Here is a 17,054-nt window from a genome sequence, read left to right as displayed (position 1 = left end):
AGAGGAGGGCTATGAAGATGGTGAAAGGCCTGGAGGGGAAGACGTACGAAGAACGGCTGAGGTCACTGGGCCTGTTCAGCCTGGAGAAGAGGAGGCTGAGGGGAGACCTCATCACAGTCTACAACTTCCTCGTAAGGGGGTGTCGAGAGGCAGGAGACCTTTTCTCCATTAACACCAGTGACAGGACCCGCGGGAACGGGGTTAAGCTGAGGCAGGGGAAATTTAGGCTTGACATCAGGAGGGGGTTCTTCACAGAGAGGGTGGTTGCACACTGGAACAGGCTCCCCAGGGAAGTGGTCACTGCACCGAGCCTGTCTGAATTTAAGAAGAGATTGGACTGTGCACTTAGTCACATGGTCTGAACTTTTGGGTAGACCTGTGCGGTGTCAAGAGTTGGACTTGATGATCCTTAAGGGTCCCTTCCAACTCAGGATATTCTATGATTCTATGATAAAATTCTTTAACACAACATCCTGCAAAGGAGTATGCTATTCCATCCTCTCGCTTTCCTTGAGATTATGTCTAAAATGAATTTATGAAACCAAAAACTACTCAGATCATATCCCCTGCTTGGTACAGAAACTCTATCACAGCAAAACAATTGCATGCTGACTCCATAAGACCTAGGCCCCATTACACCTGTTTCCAGACATGAAAAGTCAAAGGTAGGTCAGAAACATTGTCAGAAAAGCAGGTGGTGGAGGATTATAATGTTAGCATTAGGAGATGTTCTAAAGAAGGAAGATAACAACATGCCAAAGTCAAGGCCAAGGTACCAGCAACCATTCTTACTGGCAGACAACTCATTTTACCACCTGACAACTTCCTCTTCCTCCAGTATATCAGCAAGTATGAGGTTACTAAAGGGGAAAGATATATGTTTGACAAGAGCTGCTCAGGAAGATCAAGTGTTTCAGACACTGCCAATACACTGCTCATTAGTACATGAGGCAAACCTTTCCTACCATAGACAGTACTTTGCATTTGTGTGCTTTGCTTGACTCAAAAGCAAAGAGATACCTGAGACATGGGCGAATGAGTTACTCCTGTTGATACAGCTTCTGGCTTGAAAGGGTCAAAGTCCAGATCTAGCAAAGATTCTTCTTTCTTAGCTTCAGGAACTTCATTCTGTTAGAAGAGAAACATAACTGTTGAAAAACTCATCTCTCAAAAACAAAAAAAAAAACCAAACAAACAAAAACAAAAACAAACAAACAAAAAAAGGTCACATTTTCAAGCTGCAGTACAATCCAGGACGGGAGGAAGCTCCGAAGACTTTCCTGAGGTTTAGTGTAGCTTTTAATCTTATTTTTATGAGCTTCACTTTTATGATGACTTTGTTTTCTGCATAGTGGACTTATTCCTTTTCAGGCTAAACAAATTGCAACCCTCTTGAAAAAGTGTCGAGTGTTCACTGTTTGACTCTGAACATGTTTCTAAGTGCTCTGAGGTGGACACCAAAATTAAAAAACTGTATAAATTGTGCCCAACGTCCACACATTCTAACAAGTAAATCTCTCCCCAAACACAAACATTAGTAATATGTCAACATAGGAGGACATAAATGCATTTAAATTAAATTTCATTTCTGAACAAGAATAACAATTCACATTTAATGCTGCACTTAGCACTAAACTTTAGGAAATGTCTTATGTAACTCTAACTAAATCTTGGTAACCTGATCTACTCTTACAAAACTGGATTACACATTAGAGCTTTTTTTCTGTTTTCAATTAATGAATTAGCCAAGGCCTATGAGGTCACTGTAAATATCTATATTGTTTCAGTGCACTAGAAATCCTTCTCTCTGTAAATTAACATGAGCAAATAATTACCATCCCTCAACAGGAAATGTAATTTTTAATTAGTGTGAGTCCATTGCTGAGATTTAATACTCTAATGATAAATACTCTAGGCAAGCATCTCAGTTTTAGTAACAAGTTTAGTACTGTCCACTGCTAGTTCATAGAATCATACAATGGTTTGGGTTGGAAGGGACCCCAGTTCCAACCCCCCTGCCATGGGCAGGGACACCTCCCACCAGACCGGGTTGCCCAAGGCCCCATCCAGCCTGGCCTTGAACACCTCCAAGGATGGGGCATCCACAGCTTTCCTGGGCAACCTGTTCTAGTGCTGTGTAGTAACTAATTTACTCCTTATATCTAATCTAAATCTCCCCTCTTTTAGTTTAAAGCCATCATCCCTTGTTCAATCACTACACACTCTGATAAACTGTCCCTCTCCAGCTTTCCTGCTGGCCCCCTTTAGGTACTGGAAGGCCACTATAAAGTCTCAGAGCCTTCTCTTCTCCAGTCTGAACAACCCCAACTCCCTCAGCCGGTCTTCCTAGAAGAGGTGCTCCAGTCCTTTGATCATCGTTATGGCCCTCCTCTGGACCTGCTCCAACAGGTCCCTGTCTTTCTTACACTGGGGACTCCAGAGCTGAAAGCAGTACTCCAGGTGGGGCCTCACAAAAGCAGAGTACACCTCCCTTGACCTTCTGGCCATGCAAGTGATCCATCCATCAAATCCACATCTCTCTGATTTAGAGAGAAGCTTGTCGCGTGGAACAGTCTTGAATGCTTTGCAGAACTGCAGGTAGATGACATCAGTTGCTCTTTCCCTATCCACCGATGCTGTAACCCCATCACAGAAGGCCACAAAATTTGCTAGGCACAATTCACCTTTAAAGAAGCAATGTTGGATGTCACCAATCACCTTCTTGTTTTCCATGTCCCTTGGCATATTTTCCAGGATGATCTGCTCCATGATCTTGCCAGGCACAAAGGTGAGAATGACTGGCCTATAGTTCCCTGGGTTTTCCTTTTTCCTTTTGTTAAAAATGGGGGTTATGTTTCCCCTCTTACAGTCAGTGGGAACTTGACTGCCACATCTCAAATGTGATGGATAAAGGCTTAGCAACTACATCCGCCAGTTCCCTCAGGAGCTGGGGGTGTATCTCATTAGGTCCCATGGACTTGTGCACCTTCAGATGTACCTTCTTAGATGAACCTAATCTTCTAATTGTTCTTTTTCTAGTTGTTCAGTGTTTATTGAACAGCGAGAGAAGCTTGTCTTTCAATATATAGAATATATAGGTAGTAAAGAATTAGAGTGCTATTTTGGAAATGGTATCATTGGAATACTGTTTTTTTTTTACACATACATTCATATATAATCTTACATAAGAACAGTAACACAGGGTCAGACCAAAAGTGCACACAGTTCAAACTTCTGCCCCTGATAAAAGTGTACAGCAGGGGAAGTCTACAAGAAGAGGACGGTCATAAGAACAGCAAGATGACAATAAATCAACAAAGCTGTTCTACATGTATTGTTAAAACATTTAAGAATGTAAACTTTCCCAATTAGTATTACTATCTGTAAACAAATGTTCAACAACTGTAGGTAATTAACCTCCAACTGCAGATAATTAATGGCTTCCATAAGCCACAAGCCACCTGGGAACAGGGTCAAAATAACTTCTTTAAAGGCTCCCATGCTGAGAACAACGGAGTAGCCAGGAATTCTTCAGTTTGGTAGCTGGGCAACATAGGCAGGGTTTACGCTATTGTGAGAGGCACAGGGGCTGACTGCTCTATGACATCCCCAAAGCAAGAAGGAAGGTAGCTGGGAAGTTGTCAGGGGCAGATGTGGAATAAAGAAAAGGTGATGTTGCTTCATGTGGCACAGAGTTCAGCTAGGGGAGTCCTTGCCTGTACTGTGAATGCAAAAAACCTACATGTGTTGAAAGGCTGAACAGAAAAATCTGTGCATAAGCAGTTCGTTGAGAATGATTAAACATGCAGAAACCATGTTCAGGAAACCCCTGAGTGCAACTGGCTGTAGGCAAGAAGACTTCAGGAGAAAGGAATATAAGGAGAATCAGCTTTGCCCACCTTAATTTATATTCTTCCTTGACCTCTGCTTTTGGACACTTGGGGATGACAGATAACTGGTCTGACCCACTGAAGCTGTGTTATGTTCTCACACTTGAAAAGGTCAAAACCAAAACACCCTTCCCCACCAGTGGCCATCATTACATTCATTCAGTTTTGTCTTTCAGCTGATACATTTAGATTTTATCACATATACCCTTGAGGTACTAGTACTCATATGGTCATACAGCTTGATGAAATAACACAGCATTAGCTAGTATATAATCAGAAATGGACAGAGATGGAGAAGTTCGTTAACTCTCAGTGAGGTTCAGGAATGAAGATGTTATTTATGAGGACTGAATCAATAGAATTGGAGTCTTGATTAGGTCCTGCAAGATGGCAACTAAGGGATCTGTTGTGATTGTTTACTGATCACTGACTGCAAAAATTACTGTTATCAGTTACCCTCAGATCAAAACAAACAGAACGCTTCTTGTTACTTTAAGAACAAAGGCCCAAGCAAAGTTATAGTGTAAGTGAGATAGTGTAAGTTAGACTGAGATTTAGGAAAATGAGGAACCTCAGGAAATCCTTCCATAAAGGACAAAGCCATTACAGGAACACCTGGCAATCGCCCTGTGTTAATTCCACCACTGCATTACAAAGCATGGATAAATACCATACTTGAAAGAGACAGCTGTTGTAGAGGAAAGGCTGCATCCCTGAATGGATACGTACGTACAAGGGATGGAGAAGGCATAAAAAACTGTAAGCACTGCCAGAACTGCCATCCCCTCTCCACACAGACTTTGTACAAGCTTTAAAATAGCTTCAGCTATGTGTTAGTCACTTCAGGACTTCTGGACACAGACACCTGGTGGAGACCATTTTATAAAGTCCTACAGTGTCCAAGCTAGTAAACTCTAGTAATTGGAACACTAGCAAAATTTTTTTAAGCAGCTGTCCAAAACGAGTAACTTGATTAACCATGAAAATTGCTATCTGATTTTTAATTTAGTAGCCAAAGCTGCAAAGACATCCACACTGTGTCTCAGCACCTCAGCATAGCAAACACATGACAGTAATGTGATGGGACAGGAGAAAAAAACAAGAAATAAAGCAAGGAACACTCACTTCTAAACAATCTTCTCATCTGGTTGCCCAGATATCACATCTTCTCATATCATTTACTTAGCAGTAATTAAATCCAGTCTTGAAAATTAATAAACTGGAAGTGTGAGCTGCTTTATTGAATCTGAGCTGAATACTCAACAGCATCAAGCAGAACTGTCTTTTGTTCAGCATCTTGTACAGCACCAAATGTATTACTGCTGCTCAGTAAAGAAAGATGAAAAACAGTTACAGGCTATTTGCTTTCTGTGTTCCAGAGAAGAAAAGTGTTTGGGCCTATTCATAATCTTCTCTGAAAGATGGATCAAAGCAGCAAAGTGCTATTCATCAGCTTGTTGGTTTTGTGTCTCTGCATGAGGACAGGGCCATGGACACCAGCAGTGGTCCCTTGAGAAGTCCCGAACCATTAAGGAGATATGCAAATTTGACAGCTTCCTCTGTACTGCCTCCCCCTCCCCCCCACCCCCCCCCCAAAAAAAAAAAAAAAAAAAAAAAAAGATCTCTGGCTGTACAGGAGATGCCATAAGCACCAAGAGGAATGTCTGCGTTTGTTGTGGTTTATGTGCAATATATTTTTAATTATTGGTTCTCTTATAGGAGGATATAAAACCTACTGTATCACACTATATGTGTGTTCTTGTACACATTCATATGTCTCAGATACAGTAAGGCTGCTTTAGTGATGGGGATGGATTTTGTGGAGGGAGAAGGGCAGATCATTTAAGAGAAGGTGGCCAGGGAATAACTTAGGTCATTCGCAGGTCAGTGACTGGGGAGGAGGGAGGGACATAGATCACTCACTGAAGGGAGATCAATTTTTTCTTTGAAAGACCAGGGAAAGATTTCTTTTCTCAAGAGCATGCCCCACCTTTATTATGCCATTACATTTTTATACCAATCCCTTGTAGAAATGCTGTAAAAAATTTGGAAATGTGACTTATATTCGTTTAAAGCTCTATTCTGGTGTCAGCTCTTGATGGAAAAGCAAATTGCTTCCATTTCTGCTTCCATAGCTGGCTTGACAGCTGAAGGTTAGGTAGATACAGCATTTAATGCAGGCAGCCACATCTAGCACAGGTTACACTGGCTCTGGCCACAGATGTCAAGCCTTACACTGCCAGAGTGGTAACTCCTGTGAAGTCTGGAAACAATGAGGCAACCGATCTCCAATCCCCTTACTGCAAGGGCCCTGCAGCAGCTGTGTACCTGCTTCCCAGTGTGGGAGTTGCCATTAATTCTTTAATTGTGTGAGAGCTTAACTATGAATAACTCTTTCCTCTTCCAAAACTCTATGGAAAAGATCCCTGTGGAAAAGAGGCAACACTTTTTTCTCCCCTCTGCAAGAAAACAAAACATCACATGTTCAAATTCTCTAAAATATCTTTTTCACTGCTGTGCCTACATTCTCCTGTGATGTCAAAAGAACTAGTACAAAAACAATAATTCACATGAAAACAAATATTCATAAACATTCTGCATAAGCTTCAGATCTGCAATATTTCTTCACAGTCTACCAGTCACAGGCTCAATTTTCAGAGCTGTAATTACCATAATAGAAATGGTCCATTATTAAACAACCAGCAGTTACCCTAACTGCATGAAATCTGAATAACTGAATGCAAATTATACAGATTTATTTTATACAACTCTGGTTTTTGTTTGTTCTATGCAATTATTTTAAATTTCACAATAATGAGATAAAAAGTCATTATGATCTCATCTCTGCTATGCAACTAATGTTTCTGTTAATCAAAACCAAACAAATGATTAATCTAGCTGGAGTAGCCTTTTACACCTGCAAAGAGTTGATTAAGACAGCAAAGCTCCTTAAAAAAAATCACTCAAAAAAGAAAAGGTATATATCATATGATTTTGATGAAGGAAACAGGAACAACCAAGGACCACTGCAAAATACCTCTTGAGACACTTGGAATTAGAGAAGAAGCATCTTAAATGAGCTTTCTGTTTATCATGAAACCTGAATTCACTTAAATCTCAAACATGGATGCAATTTATAGTATTTTTAGTTAGGTTTCTCACCGGGAAATCTCATCTCTCATTTGAAAAATCATGTTTCCTATATGCTAGCAATGCTAGCCCTTTTGTATGATCATACATGACCTATTCAAAGACAAAATACTATGTATGTGACTCTTTCAAGATAATATAAAAACCCGTCACCTCCCTCCCCACTGAGATCAGCCTTAAGTCCATAGTCTTGGAGAACTTCAGGTGATTGCAAGGTTGGATGGTTCACCATCCGCTGAAGCTTACCTGTGATGGAGCTGTCACATTGATTTCTGGGACAAAGTTGTCATCAAATAGGTTAATGATGTTCTCCTGTTGCAACTCCTTTGTGGGTGTGAGCTTAGGTAGTGGTGGGACTGGCGGACCTTTCCTCAGCTAGGGAGACAGCAAAAATATCACAGACTAGTTCAGAGATAAAATAAAGTGCTTTAAGCTAGGTCTAAATAGCTTGAGATGGGTTTTTCTCTCTGCTGCTTCACGTTAAATGTAGGAATAAGCCATGGAGCCAAATGAACTTTTTGGTTGCTCATCATCAGATGCCTTGATGGAAGCCTTGCAAGGCTATGTTTCAAATTCATTCCAATTCAAGTTTTACATGTCCTAAGTTTTAAGTGTCCTATATTTGTCTTAATTGTAAAAGATGGCACACAAAAAATGTGTTAATAACATTTCAATGGACTCAAAAGAAACCTTCATGTACTGACTTTCAAAAAAAAACAAAAACCAAACACACACACACACAAAACCCTCTTAGAACATCATTTCTTGGTTGAAATTTCTCTGATGGAAACACAATGCAGGGTACTTCCTTTCCTATGCAACACACAGTTGGAAGAGCAGTGTTTCATAGAACAGGCCTTTTCACAGCTTTTTGCCTTCTTCAGATCACTTCAGTGTATCTTTGGTATTTTGTCTATGCCTACGTGTTGCTATGTCATAAATCCTACTTAATGCTAAGAACATATCATCTCTGTGAACCATCACACCTCAAAGGTATTTAGGTCACTAATTCACCCCGATCTCCAGAGATTCACATAATCATGATAAGCTTATTGCTTTGAATAGTACTAATTACTAATATACTTTGAATATGCTAATTACTATACTATGAATATTACTAATTCCTAATTTTTAAATTCCATCAAAATAAAATGAAAAAAATCAAAAAAATTCTTCAGGTGATGTAACACTATTGGCACTAGTAAGACTAAACCGACTTGTATCAGATCAGCATTCAGGCTCTGGGTTGTCACCATTTATGAGACCAAAGACAACAGGTGTGCTCACATGTAACTAACTAGAAAATAAAATTCCTTCCGATGTGTAGAAAAAGCAATCAGCACAGAAGCTACACCCCATTTTGAAAACATCAGTAACATCAACACAAATCTTTTCTTGTCTTTGATATGTTCACAGAGTATCACCGACAATTCTCATGTTACAGGTGATGCCTTTCATGAAACTGATTCTTATTTCTCTAATACTGGTGGGAATAAAAATGACTCTAGAAACATCAAACTTCTCAATCCAGTGTTGATAACAACTAATAAGCCTTCAGTTATCGGTAGTTATATCACAGCAGTACTTATACTGTTATTTTCTGTTTTAGAGGGAAATCCATGTTGACAGACCAGTGATACTCCAAGACTAATTTTTTTCCACTGTAAGTATGAATTTGAACAAGAATCACACAGAATCACACAGAATTTGTGGTTGGAAGAGACCTCAAGATCATCGAGTCCAACCTCTGACCTAACACTAACAGTCCCCACTAAACCATATCCCTAAGCTCTACATCTAAACGTCTTTTGAAGACTTCCAGGGATGGTGACTCCACCACTTCCCTGGGCAGCCTGTTCCAATGCCTAACAACCCTTTCAGTAAAGAAGTTCTTCCTAACATCTAACCTAAAACTCCCCTGGTGCAACTTAAGCCCATTCCCCCTCGTCCTGTCACCAGGCACATGGGAGAACAGGCCAACCCCCACCTTGCTACAGCCTCCCTTGAGGTACCTATAAAGAGCGATAAGGTCGCCCCTGAGCCTCCTCTTCTCCAGGCTGAACAAGCCAAGCTCCCTCAGCCACTCCTCGTAGGACTTGTTTTCCAGGCCCCTCACCAGCTTTACAGCCCTTCTCTGGACCCGCTCAAGCACCTCCATGTCCTTCTTGTAGCGAGGGGCCCAAAACTGAACACAGTACTCGAGGTGCAGCCTCACCAGAGTCGAGTACAGGGGGACGATCACCTCCCTAGCCCTGCTGGTCACGCTGTTCCTGATACAAGCCAGGATGCCGTTGGCCTTCTTGGCCACCTGAGCACACTGCTGGCTCATATTCAGCTGACTATCCACCATCACTCCCAGGTCCTTCTCTGCCAGGCAGCTCTCCAACCATTCCTCTCCCAGCCTGTAGCTCTGCTTGGGGTTATTGCGCCCCAGGTGCAGGACCCGGCACTTGGCCTTATTGAACTTCATGCAGCTGACCTCAGCCCATCGGTGCAGCCTATCCAGATCCTCCTGCAGAGCTTTCCTACCCTCAAGCAGATCGACACACGCACCTAACTTGGTGTCATCTGCAAACTTACTGAGGGTGCACTCAATGCCTGACAGGCCTGTAGTTTCCCGGGTCTGCCCTCCGGCCCTTCTTGTAGATGGGCGTCACATTTGCTAGCCGCCAGTCAACTGGGACCTCCCCCGATAGCCAGGACTGCTGATAAGTGATGGACAGTGGCTTGGCCAGCTCCTCTGCCAGTTCTCTCAGTACCTTTGGGTGGATCCCATCTGGCCCCATCGACTTGTGCACATCCAAGTGCCGTAACAGGTCACCAAACAGTTCTTCATGGATAGTGAGGGCCACATCCTGCTCCCCATCCCCTTCCACCAGCTCAGGGTACTGAGTATCCAGAGAACAACCGGTATTGCCGCTAAAGACTGAGGCAAAGAAGACATTAAGCACCTCCACCTTTTCCTCATCTCTTGTAACTAAGTTTCCCCCCGCATCCAGTAAAGGATGGAGATTCTCCTCAGTCCTCCTTTTTGCGTTGATGTATTTAAAAAACATTTTTTGTTATCTTTAACGGCAGTAGCCAGATTGAGCTCCAGATGAGCTTTGACCTTCCTAATTTTGTCCCTGCACAGCCTCGCTACATCCTTATAGTCCTCCCTAGTGGCCTGCCCACTTTTCCAAAGATTATAAACCCTCTTTTTTCTCCTAAGATCAAGCCACAATTCTCTGTTCAGCCAGGCTGGTCTTCTTCCCCGCCAGCTCGTCTTTGGGCACGCGGGGACAGACCGTTCCTGCGCCATTAAGATTTCCCTCTTGAAGAGCGCCCAGCCTTCCTGGACCCCTCTGCCCTTCAGAACCGCCTCCCAAGGGACTCCACCAACCAGTGTCCTGAGCAGCTCAAAGTCAGCCCTCCGAAAGTCCAATACAGCGGTTTTACTGGTCCCCTTCCTGGCCTCGCCAAGAATAGTGAACTCCACCATTGCGTGGTCACTCTGCCCAAGACAGCTCCCGACAATCACATCCTCCACCAGTCCTTCTCTGTTTGTGAAGAGAAGGTCTAGCGGGGCACCACCCCTGGTAGGTTCACTAACCAGCTGCGTCAGGAAGCTATCTTCCACGCTCTCCAGAAACCTCCTAGACTGCTTTCTCAGGGCTGTGTTGTGCTTCCAGGATATGTCAGGGAAGTTGAAGTCCCCCAAGAGTACAAGAGCTGAAGATTTCGCAACTTCTGTCAGCTGCCTGTAGAACTCCTCATCCGTCTCCTCATCCTGGTTCGGCGGTCTATAGCAGACCCCGACCAGGACACTAGCCTTGTTGTCCCTGTCGATCCTAACCCAAAGGGTCTCGACCTTGTCCTTCCCAGCCTCGAGTTCTACAACCTCGAAAGACTCTCTAATATAGAGAGCCACACCACCACCCCTTCTGTGCTGCCTGTCCCTTCTAAAGAGCTTATAGCCAGGCATTGCAGTACTCCAGTCATGAGACTGGTCCCACCACGTCTCCGTGATGGCAACCAAGTCGTAGCCTGCCTGCTGCACGATGGCTTCCAGCTCCTCCTGTTTGTTACCCATGCTGCGTGCATTGGTGTAGATGCACTTCAGCTGGGCCATTGCCTTATCCTCCAGCCTTGCCATTGTTCCCCCCTGCACAGCCCCAACAATCCTTGCTTCAGCCCCATCCCCCTTCCTACCTAGTTTAAAGCCCTCTCAATGAGCCCTGCCAGCTCCTGGCCCAGGATCCTTTTTCCCCTAAAAGATAGGGACCCGTCTGCGGCCATCAGGCCAGGTACTGAGTAAAGTGCCCCATGATCGAAAAACCCAAGATTTCTGTGTTGGCACCAGCCCCAGAGCCACGTGTTTAACCGGTGGGCTTTCCGTGTCCTCTCTGTACCCCTCCCTGCCACCGAAGAGATGGACAAAAACACCACCTGCACTCCCGCTCCATCCACTAACCGACCCAGCCCCCTAAAGTCTCTTGTGATAGCCTTCAGGCTTCTCTCTTCAATGTTGTCACTGCCCGCCTGGACTATCAAAAGAGGGTAATAGTCAGAGGGGCGTACCAGGTTGGGAAGCTTCCTGGCAACGTCCCTGACCCTGGCCCCAGGGAGGCAGCAGACTTCCCTACGGGTAGGGTCAGGCCAACAAATAGGGCCCTCTGTTCCCCTAAGAATAGAGTCTCCAACAACAATAACCCTCCTGTCTTTCTTGGTGGAGGCAGTCCTGAGGTGTGGAGTCGACCTCCTCGCCCTAGGCATCCTCCTGGGAACACTTGCTACCTCTTCCTCAGCTACTGGTCTGTCGAGCTCCAGGGCCTCAAACCTGTTGTGTAAGGGCACCTGGGAATGCAGGGCCAGAAGGGGAGGGCGTCGCCTGCGATGTCGAGCAGGGACCTGTTTCCATTCCTCCTGAACTCCCAGATCCCCTCCCTCTGCCCGACCGCTACAGGGCAGGGGGTCCACCCCCATTTGAGGAGTCTCACCTCGGTACCTCCCCTTGAGGCCCTGCAGGGAGTTACTCCACAAGTCTATCTCTCGCTCACACTCCCTGATGGCCCTCAACCTTTCCACCTCCTCCTTGAGCTCTGCCACCATGCGGACCAGGTCATCCACCTGCTCACACCTCACGCACGCAGTTTCTCTGCCTCCCGCCAATGGCAGCAACAGGCTCAGACACTCCTTGCATCTGGTGACCTGAACTGCGGCATTTTTTAACGGGTAGTCAGTCTGGGTGTGACCAGAATGGTGATGAGCAACATATAATGTATTGAAATTCATGAGGTAGTTTTAGAAATGTTTTTTTTTTTTTTAAGATTATCTCTGCTGAGATACAGGTTTTCAGAATCTATGTTACTTTTTAAGGTGTGTTTTGCTTAGTTACCACAAGTCCTCCTGGTTCACAAGCTACTTTAAATTTTCCTCATTCTTCCTGATAAAAAATAAAAAACAAACATTTTCCACCCATGCTTGTGACACAGAGGTGAACAAGCAATTACCAGTATTGAGCACAACAGAGGCAGTGACCTCCCTGTTGTTTCTCAGTCTATGCCCAGATGAAAAATATTACCATATGTAGTATTTCAGCTATCTTTTACTGCACAACTGGCCAGTTTCCTTCACCAGATTTCTGCTTACCTGTGTGGGTGATTTAGGCCGGGCTGGTGCCGGAGATGCTGGTGCCAGCATATGATTGGGACTAGCAGTAGGGCTAGGCAGGGGAGAGGCCTCCTCTGGTGGTGACGGTGTTTTTGCAATGCGGAGTGGACCTGAATCACTAGACAAGAATAAAAGCAATGGTCAGGACATACACATCATGCTGATTTATTACCTCGAAAATTTGATGCAATAGTTGAACTGCATCCTGTATGTAATGCTAGTGACCTCAAAAGGCAGTATACACTGCGGATGAACTGAACCGTAAAATAATGATTAAAATCAAAACTGTAATTAAATACAATCAAAATTCACCGATCTATTGTGTTGAACGAAGTTTTAATTTTTGAGTGATTTTTATTTTTAGAACATCTGCGGTGTCTGTTTACCTGATCATTATAATTTGAGGTAAACAGAATACCTGCATTTCTTTCAGCTTCCGTACTTGAAATGTTTTATGTATAAGTTTGTAACTATCATAAAATGGTAGTTTGAATTACTGTCTTCATTTCACATTGCTCTCAAAATAAAAGGTTATAAAGTTAAAAATTCCAGAAGAAGACATAACAATGAATAATGCAAATAATTTTAAAAGCTCAGCAACTTCAGAAAGATATCAATACAATAAAACACAACTAAGATGATTGTACAGGTATAACTATTTAGAAGGACGACTCACCACAACTATAAACAAGCAGTAGTCAAGTGACTTCAGCAGAGCTCTGCTGATATTAAGAAAAGATCTGATGAAGTCCTGAAAAGGGATCTGCCCTTCCTGTGAAGGGACCTGCTATAAACACTGGGACATATTCAAGCTACCTAGAAATGCTGAAAGCTTACAACTCAGGAAAGCTATGAACTACAACATTCAACAACCATGGCACTTGGTAAGAGAATAGCGAGTCCTACACATCTTCAGGGAGAACAGAAGCACTACATGATTGAGAAGACCACACCATAAACATGTTCCTAATGCTAATGCAAGAAAAATTAGTTCCTTGGAAAGGACAGACTTAGCTCACACTCACCACCTCTTTCTGTGGAAATATTAAAAAAGAAAAAAAAAAGGCAGTTATTAAGAAATTTATTTCCCAGGTAAAATATTTGCCTTCAGGATAGAATATTCAATAGCATATACAAGTTTAAATTTTTAAAAAATATAGTTCTTTAAAGGAAATATTAAATAATATATTTGTCTATTATCTACTTGTTATGTATCTAAAAAGGAAAACTGTTTTATCTTACAAAGACCCATTCCCGAGTAAGGTTTCAGAGCACAATAACTAATAGTAAAAACTCAAAATCTATCCAGAATTTCACATAAGCCTCTGTGAACAGTATAGCAAAAATATACTGTGTATAAGCTGTTATGCTTACAGAAAGCTGAACCAAAAAAAAAAAAAACCAAAAAAAAAACCAACAACAAAAACACTCAAAATTGATGACCTATAACTAAAATCTCCTTCACTTTGAATATAGTAGATCTCAAAGAAGAGAGCAACATGGTAATTTAAAAAAATGATAATAATAACTCGTTTTTTTAAAAAGCATCTTTAAAATAAGTTTAGAACATCACGCAGCATTAACTTATGCCGGCTCATTTGTAGCTAATCCTATTATTTTTCTCTCTTACTGATGGAAAGCAAAATTCCATGGGAATGAGAATGTGTGCATGCTTGGGATGGTCTAGTAGATACAGGTGGCCTAAATACTTGTTTATTACAAAAACTACTTCAAATTTTCTCACACAGCATTTTATTTCATCCCAGAAAAATATTTTACAAATGGTCAGTGGGAAATATAGTCTGACTCAGAAACTAAAATTTTGGACACATTCTTAATAAAACTGTTCTGAATTTTGCATTAGGTTAGAAGCTCCAGTATTCTATTTTTTGTCCTTCCAAAGTGAGATCAAAGGAAATGTAGAAATGTCAGCCATATGTTTGAGGCAGATGTTACGCTGCTTGGTAAATCTTAATTGTTGCTAATCTGAGCATGGCTTGAAGGCAAATTAGCAGTAGCCATAACATTGTTCTGATTGCTTCTTGATGAGCTGGGATTGGCTGAAAATTCAGCATTTATGTATTCACTCTAATTATCATTGTGTTTGAAATAAGTGCCACTGTTTTATAATTTCAACCTTTTCTTATCAATATTACAGTACTGAGATCAAATTCTGTCAGAAAGGCTTTGTTTGAGAAAGGCAAGTAAAAAGTCAGAAATAGTGTATTAGCATCTAGTGACCTTAAGAAAGCACCATCTGATTTTTATGCATTTTTGGTTTTGTGTTTATTTTATGACAAGATTTCTCTTGGAAGTCATTAAAAATATGGCATTTTGTGACATTCTTTTTTACTTCACCTTTTCAGATTTTATGATACACTCCGATCCCATTTCCTGACTTTTTTCCATGAGCATGGGAGATAAAACATGACTTAAAAAGGTCAGGATTCTCACCTAATTATATGCCTTTTGGAACTAAAAACACATGCTATAATTCAAGGCTTTTAAAAATATTCTGAAATTTAGCAACATTGCTGTAGACCAATAACCTATGAATAAATGGGCTATATACTTAGCTGGTGCAAATTGCTGTAATAGTCTACAGTGAACTAGACTAAATTGCAGCAGCTGAAAATCTGTCCCTATTTTATTTTATTTTATTTTATTTTATTTTATTTTATTTTATTTTATTTTATTTTATTTTATTTTATTTTATTTTATTTTATTTCCAAAGGAAAAATAAGTATGTAATGAAGGAAGCTTAGCACCTCTACTCATGTTGAGACGAACTTCTGTCCTCCTGAATGAACAAACTTGGTGACTGGGTTGTGCAGTGATCGCTATATATGGTGTAGGTGATTACTACTTGTCCTGAAACTGACTGCAACACAATTCATTAAAATAAGAAATAAGATCACCTTGGTGCCCCTTGAATGGTGAAGGCCTTGTCTGCATGCTGATCTCCCAGCTTCGTCATTACTTCATAGAGTTTGTGGCATAGCTAAGAAAACAAAAAAATTGTCTGAGCTTACATGAAATGCTACAGTGATGACTAAAAACACAGGTGATAAATCATGTTTGGTAACTGCTCTGATTTCTTTAAAATTGTAAATAGCTCTTTCCACAGATAAGCAGTGCTGCTTATATAAAAAGTCTAAGTGGAAACCTTTCAGAATCAAATAGAAATATTGTCAAAGATAACAGCAGTTCAAAAAAAAATGGTTTTAATAGAACAACTTTATAAATATGGCTTACTGCTGTCTGCTCTCTGATGGAGGGAGTCACCTGAAGTTTGAAGCAACATGCACAGCAGAGAAGATTCATGTTACCCCTTCAAAAACCTGATCCCAACTCAAGTGGGACTTTGGTCAAGCAAGTTTTCTGTGTCATTTTGGTTTCTATAAGTTAATAAGTTACTATAGATAACAGAATTCCAACTAGGTGTTTAGCACATTCAAAAGGTCCTTACTGAAATTACTGTATTTACCTAATAGTGACAGATCTAATATTGCATTGCCGACAATGCATGTAATGATCTCAGAGGCTGTGGTTGACACACATTCTCTTGTTTAAAGCAATGTGGTGCTTAGCAGTTGGACATAGAAAAAATACCGAAGGCAAAAGAGTGTTCAGAAGAATAGAGAAAATATTAACATGAAAAGTGAAATTAATGCTACAACTGATAATGCATCATAATCCAGGGTTGTATGGACTACCTTTTTCTTAAGGAGAGTACAAAAATGGCAAATAGAAACCAATATGAGAATTATAGTGCAAATTTGAACCTAGGGCAAATTCTCATCTGTGCTGCTGCTTGATTTTTACTATTGTGTTACAAGACATTTATTTGCTGTTATGTAAACAAATACATCATATAATCCATTATACATGAGATACTAATTTTACTCACTAAAGCTATCTCCTTGTGAAACTTGGCTTCAAGACTGGATACATTTTTGAAGGTGTTCACATAGAAGCCAACTCGCCTATGGAAGATGGCACAGGGAAAGGAGAAAGAGAATAAAGGATGGGGGTAGGATGGCCACAAAGGAAAATGAATTAATTTTTTCCAGACCACAAGCAACATTCTTGACTACTATTCTGTGCAAAGCAAATAATTTGAGTGAATATCAAAACTTCAAACTCATTTGCTCATGACTATTTCTGTTTCTGTTAAGAACCATCACATTTCACTCTGCACAGGAGGAACATACATTCACATACATTCACAGCTTAGAGTACTCAGCCTTCCCTAATGAAACAATCCTGAAATTCAGGCGTATGAAAGAAAATAATTTCTAATATAGAACAAACATTTTTGCACATGCCTTCAAAAATCTGCTTGCTTGGGGTGAGTGATTA

The 17,054-nt window shown here is 41.4% G+C and overlaps 1 protein-coding gene across 1 annotated transcript in view; it reads right to left on the bottom strand.

The window, feature by feature from the left end:
* AMPH (amphiphysin) overlaps positions 1-17,054 on the bottom strand; it is a gene marked incomplete at both ends in the record, with an annotated part of 127,161 nt that overhangs the window by 33,023 nt on the left and 77,084 nt on the right. Inside the window, 5 exons of the mRNA XM_084282733.1 lie at positions 1,021-1,128; positions 7,287-7,415; positions 12,672-12,810; positions 15,611-15,693; positions 16,603-16,678. Of these exons, the coding sequence (XP_084138859.1) occupies positions 1,021-1,128; positions 7,287-7,415; positions 12,672-12,810; positions 15,611-15,693; positions 16,603-16,678 (535 nt within the window). The remainder of the gene's footprint in view (positions 1-1,020; positions 1,129-7,286; positions 7,416-12,671; positions 12,811-15,610; positions 15,694-16,602; positions 16,679-17,054) is intronic.

Source organism: Netta rufina (assembly GCF_964035555.1).
Source record: "Netta rufina genome assembly, chromosome: 2".
In the NCBI taxonomy this organism is placed as follows: Eukaryota; Metazoa; Chordata; class Aves; order Anseriformes; family Anatidae; genus Netta; species Netta rufina.
Note: the sequence above shows the minus strand (reverse complement) of the source record. Positions and strands in the feature narration are given on the sequence as shown.